Source organism: Vulpes lagopus, chromosome 11, assembly GCF_018345385.1.
Source record: "Vulpes lagopus strain Blue_001 chromosome 11, ASM1834538v1, whole genome shotgun sequence".
In the NCBI taxonomy this organism is placed as follows: Eukaryota; Metazoa; Chordata; class Mammalia; order Carnivora; family Canidae; genus Vulpes; species Vulpes lagopus.
Genome location: NC_054834.1, coordinates 69,699,322 through 69,725,392, shown reverse-complemented (window position 1 = coordinate 69,725,392; position 26,071 = coordinate 69,699,322). Strand labels below are relative to the sequence as shown.

Sequence of the window (26,071 nt, the reverse complement as noted above, 5' to 3'; positions counted from 1 at the left end):
ACACACACACACAGATGTGGGCACACACAGGTGGGGACAGTGTGTTTGGGGGCCTTGGGCCCCATCTGCAGGCTGTGCTGGGGCTTGGCCTGGGAAGCCCCGGGCACAGCCAGCGCCACTCACACTGCCCGGGGGCTGCCGGCTGCCCCTCATGCAGGCTCGGCTGGGCACGCCACAGGCCCTGCAGTGGCCCTGCTCGGCCAGCAGAGGAGGGTGGCTGCCCATTCAGTGGCCTCAGCCTCTGGCAGGTGCTCTTCCGTGATCAGGCCAAGCCAGAGAGCGGGTGCTGAGGTCAGAGGAATAGCACAGGTTTTATTTTGGTATCCGTGACCTCCTCCTCGGGGCACCAGGCCCGTGGTGCCACGGGACAGTATCGAGCAGGCACTGCTGGACAGGCCGCAGGCCTCCGAGAGCTTTCGACAGGTAATCCACACCCCGGTCCACCTGGCCCAGCCAGGCTGGGGCGAGGGGAGAGAGGCAGGGCAGGGGCCTGCCCAGGGGGCTGGAGGGGGCCTGGGGACCTGGGCTGGGGGCAGGGGATGGGGGTGGCTCAGCTCTGGTTGGGGCAGATGACCGAGCTCAACCTCAGAAGGGGGTTGTCTAGGCGGACCTCAGGGACAGCGCAGCCCGGGGACAGTGGGGGTGGACTTCTGGAGCCGGCAAAACTGAGTGAGGCCGCAGAGCAGGGAGGAAGCCAGGAGAGAGCGAGGTGCCCCCCTGACCCCCCGGCTCCAGCTGTCTTTGGGGGTGACCCCAGAGTGGGAGAGCAGGAACCCTCGGTCAGGGTCCTGGCCCGTTTGTGTGGATGGACTGGCGGGTCCCAAGGGCTCATGAACCGGTCCTGGGCACCCATGCTGGTGCCAGCCCCACGGGCTTGCGCTCTCCCAGGCCCCAGATAGAAGCTGCTGACGCAGCCCTTGGGGGACGATCCTCCCACAGCCCTGTGCCTCTGCCACCCCACACGCCTCGGTGCTTCTGCACCATCTGTAACCACTGGTTTGCTCTGCCTTCCGTGCATGGGGCTGGCACTCGGTGCCTGACACAAGGAGGCTGGGGCGATTGTGTGGGGTTCTCTGGCGGGCAGGACCGATGGCACAGGGGCAGTCCCTGAGCATTCCAAGCCAGGTACCCTTCGGGCAGTGGCCCTTTTGATCCTCTGGACCCTTTGGGTGGGCGGACCCTGACTCGAAGGCTCTGAGAGATGGGGGCCTGACATCGTGGCAGCAGTAATGTCAGCGGTACTCAGAGGAGACAAACTGTGGGTGCTCCTCCCCGAGGCTGGACCAGGGTACTGGCTGGCTGGCTGCCTGGCACCATCCACCCCACCTGCCTTTCATCCCGTGGTGCCATCCATTCTGGTCCTGTCTCAGTGCCCAGCAGTGGACCTTGCATGGCCACCTCTGCTGCTGCCCTTGGTGGATGTCCCATCCAGCAGAGTGGGAAGGGAGAGAGGCATGTCGACTGGGAGATGCTCTCCAGTGGCAGAGCGTGGCCTGGGATACAGTCTCTAAAGGGGGCCGTGGGTGAGAAGAGATGGTTGTGGTGGCTTCGTGGAGTTTTAACACTCCTGACTTGTCCATATTTACAGCATCCTCAGGGATACAGGCAGATTGTGATCCCAAAGACTTCAAAAACAAAAGACATATGAACAGAGCCAGTCCTAGAACATCTGCTCTTCGAAGGAGGTCCCCAGATGATGAGGGCAGCAGGGCCCAGGACTCATGAGCATGGCCCCCAACCTGTATCCTCCTTCACTTCTGACCCACTCCCCCCCCACTTGTTCCCATATATCCATTCTCACATTCACTAGCTTCCTTCCTCCCTTCCACTGTCCATCCAACCAGTGTCCAGCTATCCCTCAGCGCACCCACCTAGCCAATTGCCCACCCACTGTCCATGCGGCGAGCACTGATCCAACTGCTTCTCCGCCTCTTCTCCCATCTGCTGTCCTCACAATGATTCTTTGTCCATTCACCTTCTGTATATCCACCCATCTGCCCATCCATCTAGTCTTTATCTACCTAACCATTCCTTGCCCAAGATTCATCCACTCGCCTTTCTTTTTTTTTTTTTTAAAGATTTTATTTATTTATTCATGAGACACACACACAGAGAGAGAGAGAGAGAGAGAGAGAGAGAGAGAGGCACAGACACAGGCAGAGGGAGAAGCAAGCTCTATGCAGGGAGCCCAATGTGGGACTCGATCCCAGGTCTCCAGGATCAGGCCCTGGGCAGAAGGCAGGTGCTAAACCGCTGAGCCACCCTGGCTGCCCTCCACCAGGCTTTCTATTTATACATCAGTCCATCTATTCATCCATCCCTCCACCCCTTCACCCATCCATCAATCCATCCGTCTACCTACACTTTCATCTATTATCCATCCATCCATCCATCCATCCATCCATCCATCCATCCATCTACCCATCCATCCATCCACCCACCCATCCATCCATCCACCCACCCATCCATTCCTCCACCCATTTATCTCTCCACCCACTCATCATCCACCATCTACATCTGTCCATCCACCAAATCTTCATGGAGCATCTCCTGGGTCCTAGGATGGGGAATAACCCCAAAGGGGATGGTTTTTTTTTTTTTTTTTTTGGAGGGAGCACAAGCTAGGGTCAAAGACCAGAAATGCTCACTGGTGTAGTAAAGTTTAATCAGGGCAGTCAAGGGGAAAGCATCACAGGTATTCTGGAAGAGGAGGACTGGACCCCAACCATCATGTGGGCCCCAACATAAGCCACCACACACCTCAGATCTCAGAGTGTAACATTGCAGAGGGTCATGGGACAGAGTGTCTGAATCTGGAGGCCAGAGGTCTGGGTGGTAGCATTGTCCAGGGTGGGTAGGGAGGGCTTTCCAACCGGGCTGGCCCTTCTTCCTTGTCAGTCCTCAGTTAGTGAACACAGAACCACCATTTGGAACACACAAACTTTATTGCACTAGAAGGAGGAGGCTGCAAGCAGGGGGCAGGGGTGCAGGGCCTGAGAATGTGGTACGGGTGTCTCTGTCTCTTGACCTGGAGGTCCCCCAGCAGGTGTTCTCTCTCTGCTCAGCCTGGGCCTTCCTTGGGAACCCTTGGCCTCTGCGGGATGGCTCCTTGGGTCAATCACCAGTGATAGTCCCTTTCCTGCTCCTGCCATGCCAGGCAGAGTGGGAGGCAGGGCGGCTAGAGAGTGGGAGGGGAGAGAAGTCAGGTGGTTGAGGAGCAGAGGGGCGATGATTGTGGTGGGTGATGGAGGGGCACGGGCAGGCCAAGCGGGCCATGACGGCGGCTCTCATGGCAGGGCCGGGGTGGGCGTCTGGTGGACTCTCCCCTGCAGATGTCGACGCTGCTGCCAGAGGCACCTGTAGTCTCAGGAGAGCTGAAACACAGGTGTGGGTGGGAGCGTGAGGCTGCGGTCTGGGGAGGGGATACCAGTCGTGCCCTCCATGCCCCCAGCCCATTTCTGTAGGCCACCTTGCCTACGCTCCCCCCGGCCACCCCCAGGGGCAGCCTCCCTGCTCCAGACACGGAAGCCCTGTGTCTGCTTCCACCGTGGAAGCTTGTTTCCTGATGCTGGGCCCTGGGGCCCTGGGCCTTTGCAGGACTCAACGTGGAGGGAGCTCTGCCCATCGCCTGCTCGCCTGCTAGCCTGGCAGCCCCAGAGCTAGACCTGGTGTGCCCCCGGTTCCTGGGGTCCTGGGCCCCCAGAAGCAGGCACAGCCAAGAGGGAGCCCCAGGCAGACCCCTCAGGCCCCTCCCCAGGCAGATCTGCTCCTGCCTGACAGAGCCAGCCCCCACAGGGCGGCAGCTCCGGGCCTCCTTCCTCCCACAAACCGGCTGGCCTCTGGCTTGGCCCAGACGCCATTTGTCAACGTCCTTGCAAGCACGTGGCGCCCAGAAACCAGGGCGGGCGGCTTGGCCAGGACCACCCCAGCCAGGATGTCTGCGGGAATATCCCATTTAGCGTAGCTCAGCGAAAATTGCTCCCACCTCCCGGCCAATCTACCTCTGATGATGCAGCCTCAGCTTTCCTGAGCCTCTGGCCGCCACCCTCACCGCTGGCTCACAGTGGACGAGCCTGTGGTCAGACTGGCGACGGCGCGGCGCCCCTCACGCGTCTGCGGGCAGGCGCTCTTCCTGCCCTGGTGGGCCGCTGGCCCAGCACGTGCCTCCCCCTTGCAGCTTGCCCGTGGGTCTCACGGCCTAGGCTGTGCACCCAGGTGGCACCCTCGTCCATCACCCACTGAGTGACTTGGGCCTCTGTGACCTCCTTTCTAAGCAAGCCAGAGGTGGAGCCATCCCACCGACTTGCTGACACAGACAGACTTGCTAGGGACACACCTGGCAGGTGCCAAGGGCTCAGGAAGCAGAGCTTCTGGTGGTCAGGTGGTGACCCTGTGGCCTCAGGTCCTCCCATATAATGGGGGAACCACATGCCCCTCACGGGAGGGGTGCGGGCAGTGAGGGGGACTAGCCTGATGGCTGTCCCTCTCCTCTCCAGGGAGTGACAATGCTCATCGTGGCTGGCATGTGTCCCCAGGGGCCCTCTGGACCCCCACCACCCCTGCTGCCCAAGCCAGGGAAGGACAACCTGCGTCTGCAGAAACTTCTGAGGAAAGCCGCCCGGAAGAAGATGACTGGGGGCGGGCCCCCCACACCGCTGGGGGCTTTCCGCACTTCCCTGTCCCCTGTGAGTGAGGCCAACCACGACCAGGAGCCCACGGCCCCATGCCCTGCAGAGGCCCCACGGCCTGTGGCCACCCTGCCCCGCTCCCCACGCAGCTCCATCATCCACCATGTGGCATCACCTCTGCAGAAGTCCGTATTCCCCTTTAGTTTCACCCAGTGCAGGAGCCTGGCAGCTCACTTCAAGGCCACGGGGCCCCAGCTGGTGACCCCGACCCTAGATCCCACCCAGGCCCCCAGTGGCTTCACACAGGTCTCAGCCCCTGCAGCAGGTGTCACCCACGTCAGCCACGTGCACATCCGGCTAGTGCCATCTCCACAGACCGGGACCCCTGAGCCCTGCCAGACGGCCCCAGACCAGGGACCTGGTGGGCAGGACCCAGGCATGACCCCGTGCCCTCCTGGAGCCCAGCCCCCGGGCCCCATGGCCCACACCCACTCACTGCCTCCTGAGGCCCAGGCTGCCTGTCGCCAGCCTGAGGCACCCCCAGGCTCTGAGGTCTCCGTGTCCAGAGAGGCCGGCACCCAGCCTGTGGTGCCTGTAGCCCCTGCCTACCGCTCCCTGGAACCCTCACCTCACAGGCCAGCCTCTGAGGCTCCCAAAGCTGAGCACTGGGAGGAGCCCCCCATGGCTGGCCCTGCCACAGAGGCTGAGCTAGTCTCCAGACCCCATGGGGCCTCATCCCCTGCCCCACTGTCAGGCCCGCACCCATGCCCTGTCCCGAAAGTTGCACCCAAGCCCCGGCTCAGTGGCTGGACACGCCTCAAGAAGCAGCTGATGGAGGAGGCAGAGGCGTCCTCGTTTCCAGGCCCGGAGCAGAGCCCAGAGCATGAGGAGCAAGAGGTGACGGCCCCCACGGGCCCGGTGTCCCGGCCCCCAGCCTCCAGGGCTTCCAGGATGTGGGACGCGGTGCTGTATCGCATGTCGGTGGCCAAGTCCCAGAGCAGCCCGGCTGGGCCTGGGGACGGGGCTGGAACCCTGACTCGCCTGGGCCGCCTGCCCTTTCTGTGCAGGCCACGATTCAACGCCCGGAAGCTGCAAGAGGCCAGTCGGCCCTCCCCTGTGGTCCACTCTATCCCAGATCTGACCTCCAGGCCCAAGAACTTCAACCGGACGGCGGCTGGCTGGAGGCTCCAATGAGCGACCCGGGCAGCACCAGGGCCCAGGACCATGGTGTGGACGGAAGAGAGAGGGGGTCCAGCTGGGAAGCCATGGCCACCAAAGAGGGCACCAGGGCCCCACAGATGCTGGGTAGCCAGGGGGGCAGGTGAAGGGGTGGCAGGAGGAAGGACCGCAGTGCAGGGGTGCTGGGGCTGGGACAGGTGGGGTGAGGGTTCAGGCCCATTTCCAGAGGCAGGGTCTGCCCTGGGGTGGAACCGGGGGTGGGCTGATGGGGTACAGGCTCACATGAGAGGGAAAGCACGTGCCATGGTGAGGAGGGGTGAGGATAATTTGACTCACATGGGTGGCCCTCAGCCTAGGACTTGGGCAAAGAGGTACAGGGTGGGTGCCCAGGACTCCTGAGGGCTGCAGGCAGGTGGGGAGGGCCTCTAAGCATGACATGGACTCTGAGGCCTGATAGGGCGAGGAGCATTCTGGGGCTCAGCTCTGCGGTGCCCCCACCCACCATGAAGGACTGGGGAGGGATTTATGTTCACTGTGCAGAGTTCTGGGACCAGTCAGGGTCAGAGCTGCAGCTACATCAGTGGCTTGACTGATGTTTTAGGGAGCCAGACCCAGACTCTTGCCAACAAGGGGGCAAGGTGTGAGGGGGGCTCACAGTGGGGCCGAAGCGAGGATGTCTCGCTGTGTGTTGGGGCCCAGCTCCGATGGCCAGATGGGGAGGGTGTCCTCAGTCCCAGGGCAGGAGAGCCCAGCAGAGCGGGTGAAGCAGTATAAGGGACCCCAGGCTTCATGCAGCTTTGGGGCTCCCTATCTACTGTCAGCTGGGGGGCTTGCCTCAGGGCAAGGGCCAGGGGCTCTGATGGGTCAGGAGCAATGGAAGAGGGACATGGAGGTGCCTGGGAGTGGGACGCAGGAGGGAAGAAGCAGCCAGTAGGCAGCCAGCTGTGTCACCCAGGGCGTAATGGGTGCTATAATGGATCCTGGGACCCAGGCCACTAATAAAGTGTGTCTAACCACAGCAGCTGACCATGTTTCTTCACCAGGTGATGGGCAGGGCAGTGGAAACTGGAGTAGACTCCCACTGGGAGAGTGAGACTAAGGTTCTGGCTCCTCAAAGACCCAGACCAAAGCTCCCAGGACCCCTTTCCACCCACCTCCTCTGACACTAGTCCTAAAGTGGCCAGGATGAGCACATCTGCCTCCCAGGAGGAGGTTGGAGTGTCCCTACACAGTAGAGCTGTGTATGGCTGAAGCCAGCCACCCAAGAAAAGCATTCAGTTCGGTGTAAGACCAGGCTTGGGCAGGGAAGTCTATTGGGCAGGGAGACCAAGCCAGGCTGGGGTTCCTGCCAGCTTCGAGGCCAGGCATTCGGCCCCCACAGGCCACCCTGGCAGCCTGTAACAAGCAGGCCCTGTCCATACTGCCACTGTCCCAGAAGGGCACATGTCACACACACAATGCCTCATGCTTGGGCCACTGCCCTGGACTCACCAGGAAGGACTGCCTAGGGCACTGAGCCCTCATCCACAAGCACCTTCTCATACTTCCCATGTCCAGTGGCCACGAACTTGTATCTCTTTCCAGATGGGGTGCTCTGCTGGGGAAGGAGAACAAAGGTGAGAACAGAAGGGACATGCTGCTGCCTCTGGGAAGCCCTCCCAAATGCACTGAGCAGAGACCCTCTTTACTCTCAGCTTTTGGGCCTGCCCTCCCTACATCAACCACATTTAGACCCTACCTTAATTGTCGATGATGTCTTGGAGCCTCCTTTCTGCTCCCAGAGGCTTTTCTTGCTCATGTCTCCAGCTACAATATCCTGGGGGCAGAGGAAGGACATGTCACAGATGCAGCCCTTTGACTGTGGGGCACTCGAAGCCCTGATCCTCTTTCCTGCCTAGCCTTGTCCGACTGGGGCCTGGGCCTGCCCACCTGCCTCCTTATGGGAGAGCCCAGGGGAGGAGGTAGGAAAGGAAAGGTGGCACCATCTACTTGCCCTGGGCCAACCAGTTTCCCCACATGACCTTCCACTCTGGGGGCCACTGGGGGCAGCCTGGTGAACCCACCCCCCAAAAGTCCTAGTGCTCTGTCTACTCACATGTCAGCCTAGACAGTCTCAAACTTGCCTTACCAAGGAGACCCTGCCTGGCCCTGGGATGGTTCCTACCTTGCAGGAGGAAGCCTTGGCAGTGGACTGAGCCTGCACCTCTCCTGTCTCCCATCGGCTCTTGGTGCTTGCCACAGCCATGCTGGGCAGCTCAATGGAGGGTTGGCGGACTAGCTTGGGGGTCCGGCCAGCAGTCTGCAGAAGAGAAAGAGCCCAGGACCACTTTAGTGAATAGCCACATGCGACATGTCAGAGAGGCCAGTGTGAGACCCTCCAACACACAGACAACTTCCTCTATATCTTTGTATTTCCATAGAAGTGCTTTCCCAGTGAAGGGCTAGAGCAGGGCATGCTGGAAAAAAAAAAGCATATTCCTCCATTTGGTGTACTCATGAAACACCCTCTTGATCTGAAAAGCACAGGTAATATGGTGGTTTAGGAGACAGATATGGCACTGTCATGCTGCTCATGGCAAAGGGCTGGAGGAGCATGGATTAAAAGGAGAGGTGTTGGTTGGAGAGAGGGATATCGGTGGGATGGACAAGTGTTGGTTGAATGGAGGGGTGTAAGTTTGAATGAGTGGTGGTTGGATGGAGAGGTGTTGGTTGGATGGAGGGGTCTTGATTGAATGGAGGGGTCTTGTTTGGATGAAAGGGTCTTGCCTGGATGAAGGATACTGGTTGGTTAGAAAAGGTCTTGGTTGGGTGGAGGGGTATTCATTGGAGGAAGTGGTCTTGGTTGGATGGAAAGGTCTTGGTTAGATGGAGGGGTCTTGCCTAAATGAATGAAGAAGTATTGACTGGATGGAGGGGTCTTGATTAGATGGAAGGTGTAGGTTGGATGGAGGGCTGTTGGTTGGATGGTGGGATATTGGTTGGATAGAGGGGTCTTGGTTGAATGGGGGCGGGATATTGGTTGGATGGAGGGTGTAGGTTAGATGGGACATGGGTGCATGAATGGAGGAGGGACCCAGCAGAAGAAGAGAGGCCTAAACATACCTCGATGGCCTGGGTGTATTGCTCCAGCCGCTCATCAATCTTGGAGATGGGCAGGGCTGGCTGGGACTTCTTCACACTGTTACTGGAGGGTAGGAGAAGGGTTACTTACACCCATGCTCCCTCACTTGGCTTGTACACCCCACCCCAAGTGCCTACCAGAGCTCCCTCAGGCCCCTGGATCTCTGGCCCCTGGACCTCTCTCTTCAACCCTCTCTTGGGGAACCCCAAGTCCTAGTCTGGAAAGCAGCAGGCACACCTCTTCCTGATGGAGCGTTTCAGGGACTCGGTTCTGTCGACGAGCTGCAGAGGGCAAGCAGAGATGTGAGCCTTCAGCCAGAGCCCACCACCTCCCTCCCATTGCCCCAGTGGCTCCTATCTACCAATCCAGCCCTCCACTGATTCATTTCTCAGGGTTGTGCTGAGTGCCTGGCTTGAGGGGATAGCAGAGAAAGAGCAAGATGAGCCTATTCTTGGAGGTAATGTGTGGCTGCCTCTCTGGGGCTGTCATTTGGTTGTGATTCTGGGAAAGAGGAAAAGGCAGCAGGCTCTGGGGTTTGACGTACTTTGGTGTTGGGGCTCAGGGGAGGCGAACCCTGTTCAGTAGTGCCCTCCAAGACCAGGGGGCTGGGTGTCCTGGACTGCTGGCATTTCTGGTGCTAGGAACAGAATATCTGAGGTTATATGATGAACACCCCCTTTGCACCCCTCCTGCCCCCCCACCCCAGGACCTGTTGGAGCAAACATTTTCCCTCCCTGGGCCGCAGGCCCTTTCCAGCCCTGACATGCTCTGGCTCTCGAGTTATCTGCAGTAGGGACTGGTGAGTCTGGAGGAGAGTCACTTGATCCCAGGGCCAGCAAGCCCCTCTATCCTCTGAGAATGGGGGTGCTACAGAGTCTGGGGCTGGGGGTGGGCCCCCTTTCTAGGCCAGCCCTACAAGGCCCACAGAACACATAGTCAGGAGACACAGACCCAGCCCACCCCAAGGGGAGGCCCCACCACCTGCTCATCTGCCACCTCAGCTTCTGCTGGCCCCAGGCTGCCCTGGATGGTCCCCTCTGGGTTCTTGGGCTCTGTCTCCTCTGCTCCCAGCCCCTCCTGGAGCTCCGAGCTAGGGCTCAGGTGCAACTCCTCCAGGGGCACTCTGGCTGGGCTCTGCTCATCACCATCCTGGTTCCCGCAGGCGTGCTGGTGGGGCCTGGGGAGGAAGAAGGAGGCAATCCCATAGAAACTCATTCAGTTGCTTGCCTCAAGTCCCTTCCTGTTTCTAAACCTCAGTTTCTCCATCTGAAAGAGGAGGCTGGTCAGACCAGCTGAATGCCAAGGAATCCTGAGACCCCAGCCTCACTGGGGAAATGGGTCCAAGGATATTCAGAGGCAGCCCTCCATCCCTGGGGCCCTTTGGTGAACAGTGCCCACGGCCCCAGCTCAGCTGCGCAAGACTTTCTGTCGACTGTGGGCCACCCGATGTGCAGGATCTCTGGACAGGCCCCAGCCCCCCGCCGTGCTTGTCCATGTCCACCCTGCTGGCCTCGGCCCCCACTTGGCCTCGGCCCCTGCCCTGCTCCGTGAAGAAGGCAAGTAGCTTGAGGAGGATGGGTTTTACACAGGAGTGGGGCAGGGTCTGTGGGAGGTTTGGGGGCTGGTCAGCTGGATGGCAAGGCAAGGGCAGAGGTCACAGTTAGAATCACACCCCTGAATAGAGGGGCTGCCTGCACTGGCCATGCCTGCCGGCGGCCAGCGTGGCTCTACCTTTGCGCAGAACTGAACCTGGGTAAGAGGGGAAATTCTCGCATTTTCCATGATTTCACGCCCCTTGGGGTTGGTGCCAGCCAAGACCCAGACCCACCGCCCAAGGTGGGTCAGTCCGAGCCAGCAGCAGGCACACAGAGGGCCCATTCAGCTGCGGCGGGCACCAGGACTGGGCAGGTGTGGGGCGGGGAGGAGGCCTGCTTGAGAACCCAAGGGTTTGACAGAAGAGCCAAAGTGCCCCCTGCTGTTGGGAACGGCTGTGGCCTGTGGCGGGAGAGGAGGGAGCCAGCCTATAGCCAGGGACACCAGTGTACAGCCCGTCCTTGCTGACCCCAGACCCATCTTAGAAATGCAGAGTGTGCACTGATTCCCAAAGGCAGATGGGCGAAACTGAGGCATAGATGGGGACTGGTGGGCAGGGGGTCGGCCAGGACCAGGGCCCCAGCGAGGTAGCTGATTCCTGGGGTGTGGGAGCCTGCTTGTAGGGTGGAGGAAGGGTGGCGGGATGATTGGAGGGGTCTGAGCTAGAGCTCGAGGCTTCTGAGGGGCCTTGAGAGGTGGGAGGTGGCCCAGAGATGGGAGAGACATGGGTCTGGTGACACTCAAGGCAATGGGGACCCTGCCCCTCAAGCTTGAAGCTCCTGAGCAGAGCTTGGACCCTGCTCATAGTCAGGGGCCCTAAGCACGCCTGCAGGGTGTGGGGAGCACTCGACCCCTGAATTGGGGTGGGGGTGAGGCTCGGGGAGCAGCCCCCCATCCCTGGGCCCCAGGGGCGCTTTGGCCCCCACCTCCGCCTGCCCCGTTCAGACCAGCAAACACGTCTGCACATCTGGAAAGCTTGTCCCTCCAGGCCGGCTCACAGGCCCGCACATCTGGAAATACCTGCTCCCCTCCGTGGGAATGGAGATCAGCCAGCCCCGAGGGAGGAAGGGGCGGGCGGGCGGCAGGGGCGCAGAGCCTCCATTACGTAAGTGGGCTGCAGATGTGTGCTGATGTGGCAACACCCGGCCCGGGCCGCAGCTGGTCTGGACGGGGCCCAGGGGCCCTGGGGAGCCCAGGAATGAGATTTCCTCCCCAGCCCTCCCCGCAGCCCCTCGGCCCGCCGCCCCGCCGTCTAGCTCTCTTCCTCCCTTCCCCCTGCTCCCAGCTCCAGGGCATTTTGCGGGGCTGGTGGCTTTCTCAGGCACAGGTTGGGGGCTTGGGGGGAGCCCCTGCCTGGCAGCCCTGTCTCCAGACTTTGGCCCCCACTTGCCTGTCCTCCTCCTGCTGCCCCTCCGGACTTTCGCCCCAAGGGGGCTCCCCACAGTTGGAGGTCTCCCCGGCTCCCCAGTCCTGTGGCCGCTGCTCTGGCTTCTGGGACCAGTCGCTGAAACCCTCGTCCTCATCTGGTTCAGGTGCCTCTGAAGGCTTCAGGCTGAGGCTGAAAGAGTAGCACAGGGTGCTCAGAGCTGGGCCAGGCCCCGAGGGGCAGTGCTATTCCCATCACCCACACCTGCTCCCTTCCTTGGACCCTGGGCTCCAGGGCTGGGGGACTCTATCTGCTGGAGGCAGCACCCCATGGCTGGGCTGAGCCTCCCCATTGTCAGAGAGTCCCTGAGGGCAGGGCTGTGTCTCCCCCACAGTCTGGAGCTGTCTGAGGCCAAGGTTGTGTCTTACCCTCTTACCCAGGACCCCCCCAAAACAGGGCTCTATCTCCCTCATGAGTCAAAAGTTCCCAAAGAGCTAGGCGCTGCCTCTGCCACCAGTCTAGGGCCTGTTAGGACCTGGGCTATGCCTCTCCCATCAGTCTAGGGTCCCCTGAAAGCTGGAATATGCCTCCCACACCAGTCTAAGGCCTCTCAAGAGCTGGGCTGTTTCCTCCATCAGTTGAGGCCCGCCCCCCCCCCAGAGCTGGGCTGTCTCTTCCATCAGTCTAGGGCCTCTGAGGACTGGGCCATGCCTCTCCCATCAGTCTAGAGTCCCCTGAGAACTATTCCATGCCTCCCCCATCAGTTTAGGGTCTCTTGAGACCTGGGCTATGCTTCCTCCATCACCTCAGGGCTCCCCAGGAGCTGAGCTATGCCTCTTCCATCAGTCTAGGGTCTTCTGAGAGCTGGGCCATGCCTTCTCCATCAGTCTAGGGTTCTTGAGAGTTGAGCTGTGTCTCTCCCATCAGTCTGGGTCCCCTTAAGAGCTGAGCCATGCCTCTCCCATCAGTCTAGGGCCTTCTGAGAACAAGGCCATGCCTCCCCCATCAGTCTAGGGTCCGCTGAAAGCTATTCCATGCCTCTCCCATCAGTCTAGGGCCCCCTGAGGGATGAGCTATGCCTTCCCCAGTAGTCTAGGGCCTTCTGAGAACTAGGCTATGCCTCCTCCATCAGTCTAGGGCCTTATGACAGCTGGCCATGCCTCCCCCATCAGTCTAGGGCCCCCTAAGGGATGGGCTATGCCTCCTGCATTAGCCTAGGGTCCCCTGAGAGCTATTCCATCCCTCCTCCATCAGTCTAGGGTCTCTTGTGAGTCAGGCTATGTCTCTCATCAATCTGGGGGACTCTCAATAACTGGGTTATACTTCTCTCATCAGTCTAGGACCTTCTGAGAACTGGGTCATGCCTCCCTGATCAGTCTAGGGCCTTCTAAGGGATGGACTATGCCTCCCCCATTAGTCTAGGGCCTTCTGAGAATTGGGCCATGCCTCCCCCATCAGTCTAGGGCCTCTCAACAGCTGGGTTATACCTCCCTCATCAGTCTAGGGCCTTCTGAGAGCTGGGCCATGCCTCCCCCATCAATCTAGGGTCCCCTGAGAGCTGGGATATGCCTTCCCCATCAGTCTAGGGTCCCTCAAGAGCTGGGTTATACCTACTCCATCAGTCTAGGGTCCCCTGAGAGCTGGGCTATGCTGCCTCCATTACTCTAGGGCCTTCTGAGAACTGGGCCATGCCTCCCCATCAGTCTAGGGTCCCTGAGAATTAGGCCATGCCTCTCCCATCAGTCTAGGGTCTCTTGAGAGCTGAGTTATGCCTCCCTCGCTTAGTCTAGGGTTCTTGAGAGCTGAGCTCTGCCTTCCTCATCAGTCTAAGGCTCCCCAAGAGCTGGGCTGTGCTTCCCCCCCCTCAGTCTAGGGTCCCCTGCCTGCTGGGCTGTGCCTCCTCTATCCCCCTGGGGTCCCCGGTCTTGCTCTACCCCCTTAGCTGAGCCCCCAGGGCTGTGGTGACATTCTCCTTCCCCAGGAAGCCCCTGCACCCAGTCCCCTCATGGCAGGCCTGAGATCTGGCGCTGGTGGGCCCCCCTCTGCCCCCAGTCCCTGCCATCTAGATGGAGGACCCGGCCTGAGGGGCCATGACCGCTGCAGCACCCCACCCCACCCGGAGCTGCTGACTCGGAGAAAATGGAACAAAACAGCGGCGGGAGGAAGGGGGGCATTATTGTAAAAACAGCCCAGCCCGGCCGCGGGGGCCTCCTGGGCCCAGGGAGGAAACGAGCCGGCCTGCGGCCCCGCCAACTTGGACGCAGCCTCCATGAGTCACCGGCAGCAGGGAGCTTGGGCGGGGGGCTCCGGGGCCAGGGCCACGCAGCTGGGGTCAGTGTCGGTCCAAGCAGGAGCCGGGGCCACGCAGGGCGGCCAGAGCCTGAGTCAGTGCTCTGGGAGGCGGGCTGGGAGGGGTGGCCGCACGTGAGTCCATCCGGCCGGCCGGCCAGCAGGCTCGCTTGTGCCGGGCGTTTTGGGGACCCTCACCCTGAGAACTCTCCCCACTCCTGCTCCTGGGCTGAGCCCCTCCACGGGCTCACCTGCCCGGGGCCCAACCACCAGCACACTGCTCTGCCCACGGGTGCAGGGCCAGGCGAGCTGGTTGGGTGGGGGTGGGAGGGACAGCTTACAGGGTCTCCTGCTCAGGCAGCTCAGGGGACTGGCCGCCTCTGTCCTCGTCCTGGGCCCGAAGCTGCCGGTCCCTCTCCCGGCGGCGCCGCTCCCGGGCGGCCTCCTCCTCATCTTCCACGCTCCACTGAGTGGTGAGCCTGGGGAGTAGCAAGACACAGTCACACCACTGCCTGCACCCTGCCAGTCCGGTCCAAGCAAGACTCTCCTGTCCGGGTCGTGTCCTTAAGGCAGATGTTATGTCATGAATGTGCCCTCAGGCCCAGGGGGCAGCTCCCAGGGCTCTGGAGGCCTGAGGACGGAGGGGCTCCTGTGTTCAGGCAAGCCCAGAGCCACCCCAGTGCTGAATGAGACCCCTGTGTCCCCTCCACCAGCCAGGTTCCTTCAGCCTCATCAGAGCCAGGACCCAGACAGGCACAGTCCTAGGGCTGCAGAGGGCATGGGACAGGGCTGTTGGAGAGGCCTGAAGGCTGGTGCCCCATGTCCTACCTGAATCAAGGGACTGTGGCCTCAGCCAGTCAGGTGGTGCCAGGCCGGGCTGGGGTCTGGCCAGGGGCAGACCCGGCTAGGCAGCCACCTCGTCACCCATCCACCCCAGCTGGGATGCTCCCTCCTGCTCCCCAAGGGCCTGGCCTGTTGGAAGAAGGTGGCCCCCCAAAAGGGCCCAAAACCCACAGAAAAGGCTGCCTCCAGCCTGAGCCTGACCTCTCTCTGGGCTGTTTCACAGATGAGGAAACTGAGGCCTACATGAGAGAGCTTCCTCTCCCAGTGTCTGCTGACCTCATGGATTCTCAGGGTCCCTCACTCAGGACTGCACGAGGTGGGCCTGGGACCCTGGCCCTGGCCCACAGCTCTCATACCCTTGGTGTCTGGGGAGGGAGCTCCCCAGGCCTTGGCCACCGACATGGCCCTGTCCCCCCAGTCTCCCTGGACCCCAAGAGGGGAGTCCTGGTCTCTGCTTCTGCAGGGGTCTCAGTCCCCTCCTGCTGGTGTCCGCTGCCTGACCCTGCAGCCTGCTCCTCCTGCCTTGGCCAGGATGGCCGGCTCCATGGTCTCAGCAGCCCTGCCAGCCATGATCTAATCTCTCCTCAGTCCTCCCAGACAAAAGCCAGGCCTCTTCACGGCCCCCGCTTTGGGCCCACTCTCCCCACCACGGCTCCCTGGGGATCCCAGCCATGCTCAGACCTCAGCACCCCGAGTCTGCCCACCCTCACTCATCAGCACTGAGTTGGCTCCCAACCCTGGGGCCCCGGGGAACCTTTCCTGCCCCACATCTGGCTCCCATCCTGCTCCAGGGCCTTGGCTCAAAGCCATGGGGCCATGTTTTCTGGAGAGGTAGCACCCAGGGTTCTCTTGACTGTTGGGGACCTGGGGTCCAGGGCCTTGTCCACCATTCACACTGGCAGGCCCTCTGAATGGAGGGTGGGAGCATGTGGGTACAGGGGGAGCTCGTGCTAGGTCTCTGGCTGCAGGATGGAGAGAGTGGGCCCAGTGGCCTTCTTGGGGGGCAGCCCCAGGGGCACCCTGGGAAGGATTCCTGGTCCTTCCTGACAAGATTGGCCATCTTGCTCCCCTTGCTCCCATGTCTCGGCTGCGGGTGCCTATGGGCATGTCTGTGTCGGCCAGTGGGCGGTGCGTGGGTGCTTGTGCACGACCAGGCGTGGCGTGGGTGGCCCCATCCATGTACTTATGTCCACGGCCTCAGGCCCGCCCCATGTCCACTCTCAGGAACTCCCATGGGCGGTTTCTCCTGCTCCCCAGACCCTTCCACCAAAATCCGAGCACAGGCACCACACTGCGTCCCGTCACCCCTGACACAGATATGCACAGCACCTCTGGGGGCCACTGTATGGCAATGTGTCCAGGCCACAGAAGCCCCATGCAGGCTGGCTCTCTGCAGAGACTCCCCCACGGACACGCACCGCATCGCCGGGCCTCCCTCACACACACAGACACACACATCCTCACGTGTCCATGCTCCCAAATGCCCCACAACACGTACATGCTTGCACACCCTCAGATGTCCACCTGCACACGCAGACTCAGAAAACAAGGCGCGGGGCGGAATGGCGGAATGGCGGAATGGCGGCATCCTGGTTCCTGGTGCTCCTGCCATAGCCCCAACAGTGGCCCGGGAGGGAGATTGAGGCATGTTTTCTGAGAGCAGCATCCCTAAGGAGCCGGCCCTCCGAGGGCCACCCTTTGCCACCTGCCGTCTGCCTGTGCTTTCCTGAACCTCCCCAGGGCAGGGTAGGAGTGCAGGGTAGGGGTCTCTGGGTGTCTCCCCCAGCCCCACTCGGGGAGACCCAGCGGCCTGAGGACAAGGAGCCCTCCCCCTCGCCTGCTCCCTCCCGCCAGCCCCAGGATGTGAGTAATGCAGCCCCTCCTGGCCCCTCCTGTGACCTCACCCTCACTGTTCCACAGCTGGGCTCTGTTCTGGGAACTGAGAGGGGGCGGCTCTCCTGGGGTGGGGTGGGGGCCTCTGGCCTGGGAAAGGCGCCCCCCTTCCCCGGCCAGCAGCCCAGACCCCTTGGCAGGCTGAGCGGAGCTGTCAGGACACCGGCGATGCCCCCCCTCCGCCCCCGCCCCATGGCCCCTGGCTCAGCCCGAATGCAGCTGTAAGGGATTTGCTGTTCCTTAGCAAATGCAATTAGGCTGTTTCCTGTGTCTGTTCTGGCTCCGAGCAGCCAAGGGTCCAGCCCCAGGGGCTGCGAGTGGGGCTCCGCACCCCCAGCAGCAGGCTCTGCCACGGGGCCTTGCCCCACTCACCAGTGTGCGCAGACCCCAGCTTCCCCATTCTGGGTGGGGGTCCCCAAGTTCAGGGGCTGCCCCTGCTGGCCCCTGCTCGAGGCACCAGCCCCCTCTCTCCCCCCGCTGCAGCCCCTCCAGTCTCTCTACCAGGGTCCAAGGATGAGATGGTCCTGAGCCTGCCTGGCCCTCCCTGCGGTCTCACGGTCTCACCTCCTTCCTCCTCCTTCCTGCCCCCCTGTCGTGTCCCCCCCCCCCAACGCAGCCCTGCGCCTAGGGTTGGTCCCAGCTTGACTATGCCCCCTGCAGGCGGCTTGTGGGTCACCCCATCTCTCCTGGTGCCTAAAAGTCAGCCCAGAGTCATGGGGAGAGCTTGGCAGTGGGTGGGGGGGCTCCCCGCCAGAGGAGTTCTTCCTTTAGGCCTACAGGGGACCCTCCTGGCCGCAGGTGTCCTCCACCACAGCGGGTAGAAGCTAGGAAGTGGGACCGGCACCCCATGGGGAGTAGGAAGCACAGGTCTCTGGTGGCCCACCTCCCCAGGGTCTCCTACACTTCCACCGGGGTGGACACTTGCAGTGCGACTGGTCCCTTGAGTGGCCAGAGAGCCCATGAGCAAAGGACAGAGTGAGGGGAATGAGCTCACGGAAAGGCCTTCTTAGTGTTGGCTTCCAGGGGTCCCCAACAACCAGAGAGCAGGCCCCCAAGGGCAGAGGTCGGGAGCCCTGTCAGGGAGCTTGGGGGAGGGCAGCTGTGGCTGGACAACTTGGAGGGTGCCCCTTGCTGGTCAGGCAAGGCAGGGTCCTCCCTGCAGTGCAGGGAGGATCTGGGATCTTGTGGCACTGCCAGGGTGCTGGCTGTCACTCATCCTCACAGAGAGGCAGAGGGTGCACCTGTAGGGGGGAGAGCCTGGAGTGGGTGGGGCAGCGGGAGGGGCACGCTGCTGCCCCGGGCCAGGGGTGTGGGTATGGGTGCTGCAGCTGCCGGGAACCTGGCTTCTCCACACCCCACCCGCTGCCCCTGGCTCGGGCCCAGCCCACCCTCCCAGCCATCCCCCTCCAGCAGCACCTTTCTGGGTGTGTCTCTGCCCCGCTGGGCATGGGGAGAGACAACCTCTTTTCTCGAAGGCACAGCCTGGGGGGGGGAGGTAGACCCCCCCCTCCCCCCGCAAGCCCAAACCCTGCCCAGAGGGAGCCCAGGAGGCCACCTCGAACTGAGGTCTGAAAGATGAGCCAGGGAGAGGGTCTGCAGAGGAGAGTCGAGAAGGCCAGTGGCCCAAGAGCCCAGTGTGGCCACAGCCAGGGAGGGGCAGCTGTGGGCAGCTGGACAGGAGGGTCTCTGAGTCCCCAGGGGACAGCCCTGAGAGGTCCTGATCAGACCTTCTGATTAGCATAGGGGGGCAGGAGTGGGGACGCAGGCATCCTGGGGAGGTGGCGTGGGCAGACAGCAGCCTATAGAGCTGCCACGTGTCTCCGTCTGCCCCGCACCCCAGTGAGGGCTTGGGCAAGCAGAGTGTGGGGTGCATGGGGACTCTCAGGGACACGGTCAGGAGGGCCTGCCATTGAGTAGGGACCCAGGCCAAACTGGGGAGAGCCCAGGGGATCAGAAACCCCTAAGGGAGCTGGGGAGGCACCACCAGGGAGCAGGCCTGGGGCACAGAGAAAGGCCTGGAGGGCCCCCTTCGTGTCTCCCTCCCTCCTCCCCCATGCTGGGTGCTCCTAGGGGTTAGAGCTCCAGGGATGGGGATAGCCTGGGCCTTCACCCCACCCTGGGGCATGGGGGGAGCTTGGTGTCCCTGCTGAGTGCCCCATTCCACCCTGCTGCGCAGGAATACAGCCCTTCCTGACTCTCCCCTTTATGGTCCCTCCCAGGAGAGGCGGGGCAGGGTGGGGGCGGATTAGGTCTCTGGGAGACCTCCTGAGGAGGTCACCTCAGGAGGAGGGGCGGGGCCAGGGCTGTGGTTTTGGCCTTTCTCACATCCTTCCCAGGGTGATACTCCAGGTCCGGCCTCAGCTCCCCAGCTATAATAAGGGGTGCTGACATTGCCCAGCCAGGTGTGGACTGAGACCCCTCTCTGGGCCACCCTAGCTCCTGCTTCCTCTTGGGGGTGCTGTTGGCAGACCTGGGCCCCCCAAAAGGGAAGCTGGCCCACACCCCACCCCACATCCCTCCTGGCCCTGCTGGCAGGTCGCAGCTGCGAAGCCTTCCCAGAGGAGAGGACATCTGCCTGCAAAGCTGGCTTCCCCACCATCCCAGGGGGTTGGTACCCCAAAAGGCACAGGCCAGGGGCACAGGCTGATCCAGGAGACATGGGGCTCAGTGGCAGCCTCTGGGAGCCCACAGCTGGCCAGACAGAGGCCAGCCCTGCGATGACATCCACATTCCACATGTGCCAGCCCACGGCATCATACAGCAGCCCCGAGAGCAGGGCTCTAGCTCCTTCCCAGCCCCTGGGGGGATTCTGGGCTCTCTGAACCCTGCCTCAGGGGAGAGGGGGCAAAGGTCTAAGCAGCCTTTCTGCTGGCATCTTTCCATCCACATGAGCCTTGAGCCCCCAGGCAGAAGGGGTGTCCCCTTCCCACCATGAGGCTGGCCCCTCCTTCATTAGTGTCCTCTCCATAGGGCCCTGGCCGAGCCTCTTTGCCCAGCAGCCCCTCCTCTTCTCCCAGTAGGGCAGCACTTGGGGGCCTCTTATTTGGGGGAACCCCGAGCTGCCCCACATAGCCCCCAAAGCCAAGGAATCCCCCTTCTGCCTGTCTTTCCTGGCCGACCACAGGGGCAGACTATGGAGGGTAGTGCTCTGCAGTCACCAGGGACCCCTCAGGAGCACTGGTGCCATGCCCTGCTCCACCTGAGATCCCCATCCCTGGCCTCAGAATGCCACCTGGCTCTCACCCCACTGGGGGGGCACCATCACCCCTGCGGATGGCCAAGGAGTGGGGCTGGAAGGTCTCCTCCCAGGAAGGGGAGGCAGCACCCACAGCCACCACAGCCACCATCTCCAGCCTCCCTCCCTGAACTGGGCTCCTGGTCCCCCTTGATGACACCCTGATGTCTACAGCGGCTCAGGTCTGCAGTCCAGCCCTCTGCGCATAGGCCTGGGCTGGCCTGTCCCCCCATGTGTCCCTCCCCTCAGCCTCTGGCTCCTCCCCTCCCTCCCTGAGCCAGCCCTCTGTCCTGCCAGGTGCTGAGGGCCCACACACAGCCAGGTCCCTGCCCTCCGGGACCCTAGGGGCCGACCCCAAGCAAGGCTCAGGGACCACAGAGGAGGGCCCCATTCTGAACCAGGGGGATTAGCCCTCAGGAAGTGCCCCCAGGGCAGGGGCGCCCATGCCTGTGCCCGGCCTGGCAGGACGGGGGACACGGTGGGCAGACAGACGCCCATCAGAGAGGGTGGCGAAGCAAATTGGCACGCGGGCGTCCCTACCCCTCCCTTCTGCTCTATCGCCCCCCACCACCCCCTAGGTCCAGATGTAAAGCCCACACCCCTCCCAGGGCAGCGTGGTCCCAGCCCACCCCACGTGGGTGCCCCTTGGGAGTCATCTGTCCCTGTGGCCACGTCTTGCTCCAGTCCCGCCGGGCCCCAGCCCTGCCCTGGGCCCCTGACTGCTGCCTGGTCACTGGCGCCGCCCCCCCCCCCCCCCCCCCGCTGTCCTCACGTGTGTGAGCTGCCCCTGCTATAGGGTCCTGGCCAGACCGGTCCCTCCCGTGAGTGCCCTGGGCAACGCCCGGACCCCAGCCTCCGGCCACAACCATCACCCCAGACAAGCCATGTGCAACTGCCGGGACCCTTGAAGGCTCCGGGGGGCCAGCCTCCCAAGGCCAGTCAGGGCAGCCGCGGCCCAGGCCCACCCATCACACCGCCGGCCCCCAAGGCATCCAGGCTGGGAGGGCGGACCCTCATCGTCCGCTCCAGTGGCCCAACGGGAAGTGGGGACTCACTGCTGCTCGGTGTCCCCACACCCTGGCAGACGGCTCCAACCTGGGGGAGATGGAGTCTATGCCCCCAAAGCCTTCCCAGGGGGGCTTTGCCCGCTTAGGAGTCCCCTCTACAGCCTGGCTCCACTGAGCACCGACCTGGGAGCCCCGAGGACCTCTGGACCCCAGACCGCTCTCTCCCAGGCTTCCCCTTGGTGCACAGAGGCTGGTCGGGGACTGTCCACTTCCGCCCCACAGTAGGGGATCCAGAACCAAACTTGAGGTCCTGCTGGCTGGTCCATTACCTCCCTGTTGCTGGGCGTCCTACCTCCTATGATGTGCTCTGTGCTCAGCCTCTTGCCCTGGACCCTGTGGGCCTGGGGTCAGAGGTCCAGGCCCCGCTCTCTCCAGGTGAGGCTGCTTGTGGGACTCCGGCGTGGCTGTGAGTGGCACCAGCCCTGTGCCCCTCTTCCCTCTGCCCTACGCACTGCACTCGCCACGCAGTCCTCCTGCGAGTCCCTGACCACAGCGCCGCAGGGGTCTGGGCCAAGTGTCACGGCTGCCCAGGAGGCTGCCCGGCCCCGGCCCCTCCCCAAGCCGCATCCTTCACGGCGGCGACTCGCCCCTGCCCCCTGCCCCGCCTGTGCGATGCTCAGGCCCACCTCTGGGCCACACGGCAGACTGACCGCGAGGTGTCCCCCACCTCACCTCTGGGTCCGACCCAGGCTCCTCTCGGCGCTGGCCGGCCCTCCGGGGGAGCCCGTCACTCCCGAGCCAGGCTGGGCGGCCTGGCACGGCTCTAGCACTGCTCATGGGCCAGGCTTTGGCACGTTCCGGGACACGCGACCGGTGGCTGGCACCAGCTAGAGCCTCTGCCGCCCTCCCCCTCGTCCTGCCCGCTCCTACCCGGGTGGTTCTTCCTCAGCCCTGGGGTCCCGCACACGGCGCTCCTCCTCAGCCCCACCCCGGGGTCTCAGAACCTGGATGCCCCCACGGCGGGAGTCACAGCCTGGCCTCCAACAGCCGGCTGCGGGCTCCCAGCTCTGCACACCCCCCAGCTTTGCCCCCCGGCTCTCCCCCACAGCCTGTCCCCCAGCTCTCCCCGCCCGGCTCTGCATCCCCAGCTCTGCCGCCCCCACCCCGGGCTCTGCACATCCCCCACCCGGCTCTGCCCCTCCAACTCCCCCCTCCCCCGGCTATGCACCCCCAGCTCTGCCCTCCGGCTCTGCACATCCCCCCAGCTCTGCACCCCGGCTCTGCACCCCTGGCTCTGCCCCCCCTGGCTCTGCCCCCACCAGCTCTGCTCCACCTGGCTCTGCCTTCCCCAGCTCTGCAGCCCCTGGCTCTGCACCCCTCGGCTCTGTCCCCCGACTCTGTCCCCCGACTCTGCCCTCCTGGCTCTGCACCCCCAGGCCCCGAGTGTGCGGAGCAGCCCAACCCTCCGCCTGATGCTGCTGGAGCCCTGGGTGCCCTGCCTGCCCCCCACCCCGGCCCCTCCTCTGAGGGGCTCCTCACTGCCACCCGCCCCCATGGAGCATCTGGGGGGTGCTGGGGGTGGGCCTGAGGAGCCGGGGGCGGTGCCACAGGACTAGCCTTGATCAGTGTCCTCATGCCCCCTCCTGCCTTGTGTCCTGTGATTCCCCAGAACCCTCTCCCACCTGCCCCCCAGGCCTCAAACCTCCCTGAGCCTCAGCTCCCTAGGCACAATAACGGGTACACGGGCTGGCCTTGGGATGGTGTACTGGCCGAGGTCGGGTAGGACTTGCCCAGGTCACTGTCCCTGAGGACCCTGCCCAGAGCTGGGGGCTATGTGACCCCTCACGGCTGGCCTGTGGCTCCTGCGGTTGCCCCATTACAGGAGAGGATGCAGAATGGAGTGGGGTGGCATCCGACCTGGGGCTCCCCCAGCCGCCAGGGAAGGCACATTGGGGTTTTAGCTCCATGGATCTCAAAGGCTGGCGCAGGGTGGCAGGAGGGTCGGGTGGGGAGAGCGTGCACCCCGCCATGCGGCCCCAACCCTGGTGCACGAATTCCCCTCTGCCCCTCTCTGTCCTTCCTCCCCGTGGGGGTTCTCTCTTGGCCCTCGCTTGGCCTCTTGGCCTTCCCTCCCTCCTTTCTGGCTGGTGCCTCCTCCCATCTCTGCGGTGGGCCAGGAGCGGGCAGTAGATGGGGCCGCCCCACCTCCCACACTCAGCACCCACACCACCTGGCTGTCGGGGCCTCCTCCCCTCTGCTGCTGGGGACAGTGGGACAGACGGTGCAGAGTGAACAGCCCGGGAAGGACAGGGTGGGAGGGGACATGTGGGAGGAGACACATGGGATGGACACTGTGGGAGGGGACACATGGGAGGAGATACATGGGATAGACAGCATGGGAGGGGACACTGTGGGAGGGGACACATAGGAGGAGACACATGGGAGGAGACACATGGGATAGACACCATGGGAGGGGACACTGTGGGAGGGGACAGTGTGGAACAGACAGTGTGGGATGGACAGTATAGGACGGACAGTGTGGGAGTGGACATGTGGGAGGGGCTGCCGAGCCTCCACAGCACCCACGCCCCTGGAGCACCCCATGTCTGCCCTGTCCATCCCTTCTCTTTGTTGTTTTCCCTCCACTTCTCCTTCCTATTGGCCATCATCCCATTCCCTTGTCCCATCGAGTCCTGTCCCTTCTGTCCCCTTCCTATCCCTGTCTGTCCCATTGTTTCCCACCCCATCCCCATCTTACTCTTGTCCCTGTCTCCCTCCTATCTTGTCCTGTCATTCTATTCCCATCACTGTCCCTGTCCTGTCCGCATTCCATCCTGTCCCCATCCTACCCCCGTCCTGTCCCTATCTGATCCCCATCCCATCCTGTCCTGTTCCCATTCCATCTTGTCCCTGTCCTCGTACCTACCTCTCCCTGTCCCTGTCTGCATCCTATTCGCATCCCATCCTATCATGTCCCCATCCTGCCCTATCTGGTCTCCATCCCATCCTGCCCTATCTAATCCCCAATTCATCCTGCCCTGTCCCCATCCCATCTGTCCCTGTCCTCATCCTGTCCCTCTTCCTGTCCCCATCCTATCCCCATCCCATCCTGCCCTGTCCCTGACCTGTTTCTGTCCTTTCCCTATTCCCGTCCTGTCCCTCTCCCCATCCCTGTCCCCATCTTGTCCCCATTCTGCTTTATCTGATCCCCATCCCGTCTCTGTCCCCATCCTATTCCCATCCCATCCTGCCCTGTGCCCATCCTATCCCTGTTCCCATCTCTTCCCTGTCCCTTCCCTGTCCCTGCACACCCTCTTTCTGCCCTCATGGGGACCCCTCATCCCTCACCCCCTCTTCTTTGTCCTGCTTCACTCTCTCTCACTTTTTTCTCTCTCTCTTTATCTCTTCCTCCCCCCACACCTGCTAGGAGGTATTTTGGGAGCGTCTCACAGCCTGCTGGGCACATGGCCCCCTGGCCCCCAGCCTTACCTCAAGCCCACCTCAAGACCTCTCCCTTCCTAGGTGGGCAGCACCCTCCCCACCGCGTTCTCACCTTCCAGGGCCCGCAAACCGATCCCACGCTCTCCCTGTCCCCGGGGGCTGCCCAGGGCTTCCCCCAGCCGCAGCTCACACTTGCCCCAGGACACCTGTGTAGGTTGGACCCCAGCCACCAACCTGTGCTGAGCCACTCTGAGATAGACGAGGTGCTCCTGGGAGCCATGCCCTCTCCGGCCACCCTTCAGGGCCCAGGAGCCACAGGGTGCCCTCTCGAAGCTCCAGCAGGGGCTTGGCGGAGGCAAGTCCTCAGGTGCCTGGTGCACCCAGGCTGCTGCTCGCTCACCGCCCTGTCCTGCTCCGGTTCGCAGGATGGGACTGCAGCCTGAACCTCAGTGCTCTGGGCTCCGGCCCTGACGCCCTGCCCAGGGGGCTGGGCCACTCAGTCCCCGCACCCCCGCGATGCCAGCTCGCCAGGGTTCCTGGCGCAGCTCTGGCCGACAGACTGCCTGGTCCCAGGGCAGCACCACCCACCAGACACCCAGGCTCTGCCAGGGCGAGGGCCAGCCCCCCTCCCATCTGGGGCCCTGGGTGGGCCCGAGGCAGCCACGCCCCTTTGGACACTGGTTTGGAGGCCTGGCTCCCCCCCTCTGCCGCCACCCGCCCTGCCGCCACCGCCTTGTTGGGCTGGCCCATCCTTTGCCCTGCTGGCCACACCAGGGTCCCCAGAGGCCTCCCAGACCTGGCTGCCCAGGGTGGGAGGCCAGGCACGGAGACTGCCGTCATGCCTGCGGTGGATGTGTGCCCAGAGCGGCGGGCAGAGGGGCTTCACCAGGGCTCCCCCGGCCCACCGAGCCTCTCCAGGGGGACTGGGGTCCCAAATATCAAGAGACACTGCAGAGTGACCCCTGCAGCCCTTTCGGTCTGTGCCAGCCAAGACCCCACTCCACAAAGCCAGGCCCCCAAAGACCATTCAACCAGGTGGGCGGCCCAGAATCCAGGAGGTGAGGGGCTCAGGGTCCCCTTGCTGCCCCCAGCTCATTCCTAACATCAGCCTGGCCCAAGCTGTCGATCACCCAGGGGCATAGGAGGGAACCGCATGGGGAGGGACGGAGCCGGCCTGGGGGCACTGCAGAGGGGGGTCCCTGGCCGTTCCTGCCACCTGAAGCATCTTCCTAGGCTCTGACAGCTGGTGAGGACCCACATGGGCAGCCACAGTGATGGTGCCAAGGTTAGGGGGTGCTACGGGTGGGCACGGGGACAAGTCCCCCCTCCTGGGCCCGTTTTTAATGACTTAAACTGGATTCAATTTACACCCGGCCCTGCTGGCTTCCACATGAGCTTGTCACTAAGAGGCGCCACACCCTGCCCCTGGCGTCCCCCTTCCCACCCCACACCCAGGCGGCCCCCCAGCAAAGTGGG

General features: G+C 63.0%; 2 protein-coding genes across 7 annotated transcripts in view; one reads left to right on the top strand and one right to left on the bottom strand.

Annotated features, from left to right (window-relative positions):
* The window catches only part of LOC121471349 (proline-rich protein 33-like), a 66,325-nt gene extending 59,033 nt beyond the window's left edge, over positions 1 to 7,292 (top strand). Inside the window, exons 1-2 of one of the 2 annotated variants that reach the window (XM_041721972.1) lie at positions 310 to 423; positions 4,497 to 7,292. In XM_041721972.1, the coding sequence (XP_041577906.1) occupies positions 4,506 to 5,822 (1,317 nt within the window). In that variant the 5' untranslated portion in view covers positions 310 to 423; positions 4,497 to 4,505 and the 3' untranslated portion in view covers positions 5,823 to 7,292. Of the gene's footprint in view, positions 1 to 309; positions 424 to 4,496 lie in introns of those variants that run through there. The other variant, XM_041721971.1, reaches the window with a different exon arrangement.
* Positions 2,927 to 26,071, bottom strand: part of LSP1 (lymphocyte specific protein 1) — a 38,158-nt gene continuing 15,013 nt past the window's right edge. For 2 of the 5 annotated variants that reach the window (XM_041721976.1, XM_041721977.1), the window contains exons 2-11: positions 14,518 to 14,655; positions 11,912 to 12,079; positions 9,910 to 10,105; positions 9,473 to 9,565; positions 9,166 to 9,209; positions 8,910 to 8,991; positions 7,972 to 8,106; positions 7,546 to 7,623; positions 7,299 to 7,404; positions 2,927 to 3,374 (exon numbers count right to left, since the gene is read on the bottom strand). In XM_041721976.1, the coding sequence (XP_041577910.1) occupies positions 7,312 to 7,404; positions 7,546 to 7,623; positions 7,972 to 8,106; positions 8,910 to 8,991; positions 9,166 to 9,209; positions 9,473 to 9,565; positions 9,910 to 10,105; positions 11,912 to 12,079; positions 14,518 to 14,655 (1,027 nt within the window). In that variant the 3' untranslated portion in view covers positions 2,927 to 3,374; positions 7,299 to 7,311. Of the gene's footprint in view, positions 3,375 to 7,298; positions 7,405 to 7,545; positions 7,624 to 7,971; positions 8,107 to 8,909; positions 8,992 to 9,165; positions 9,210 to 9,472; positions 9,566 to 9,909; positions 10,106 to 11,911; positions 12,080 to 14,517; positions 14,656 to 16,517; positions 18,410 to 23,384; positions 23,495 to 26,071 lie in introns of those variants that run through there. The other 3 variants (XM_041721973.1, XM_041721975.1, XM_041721978.1) reach the window with 3 other exon arrangements.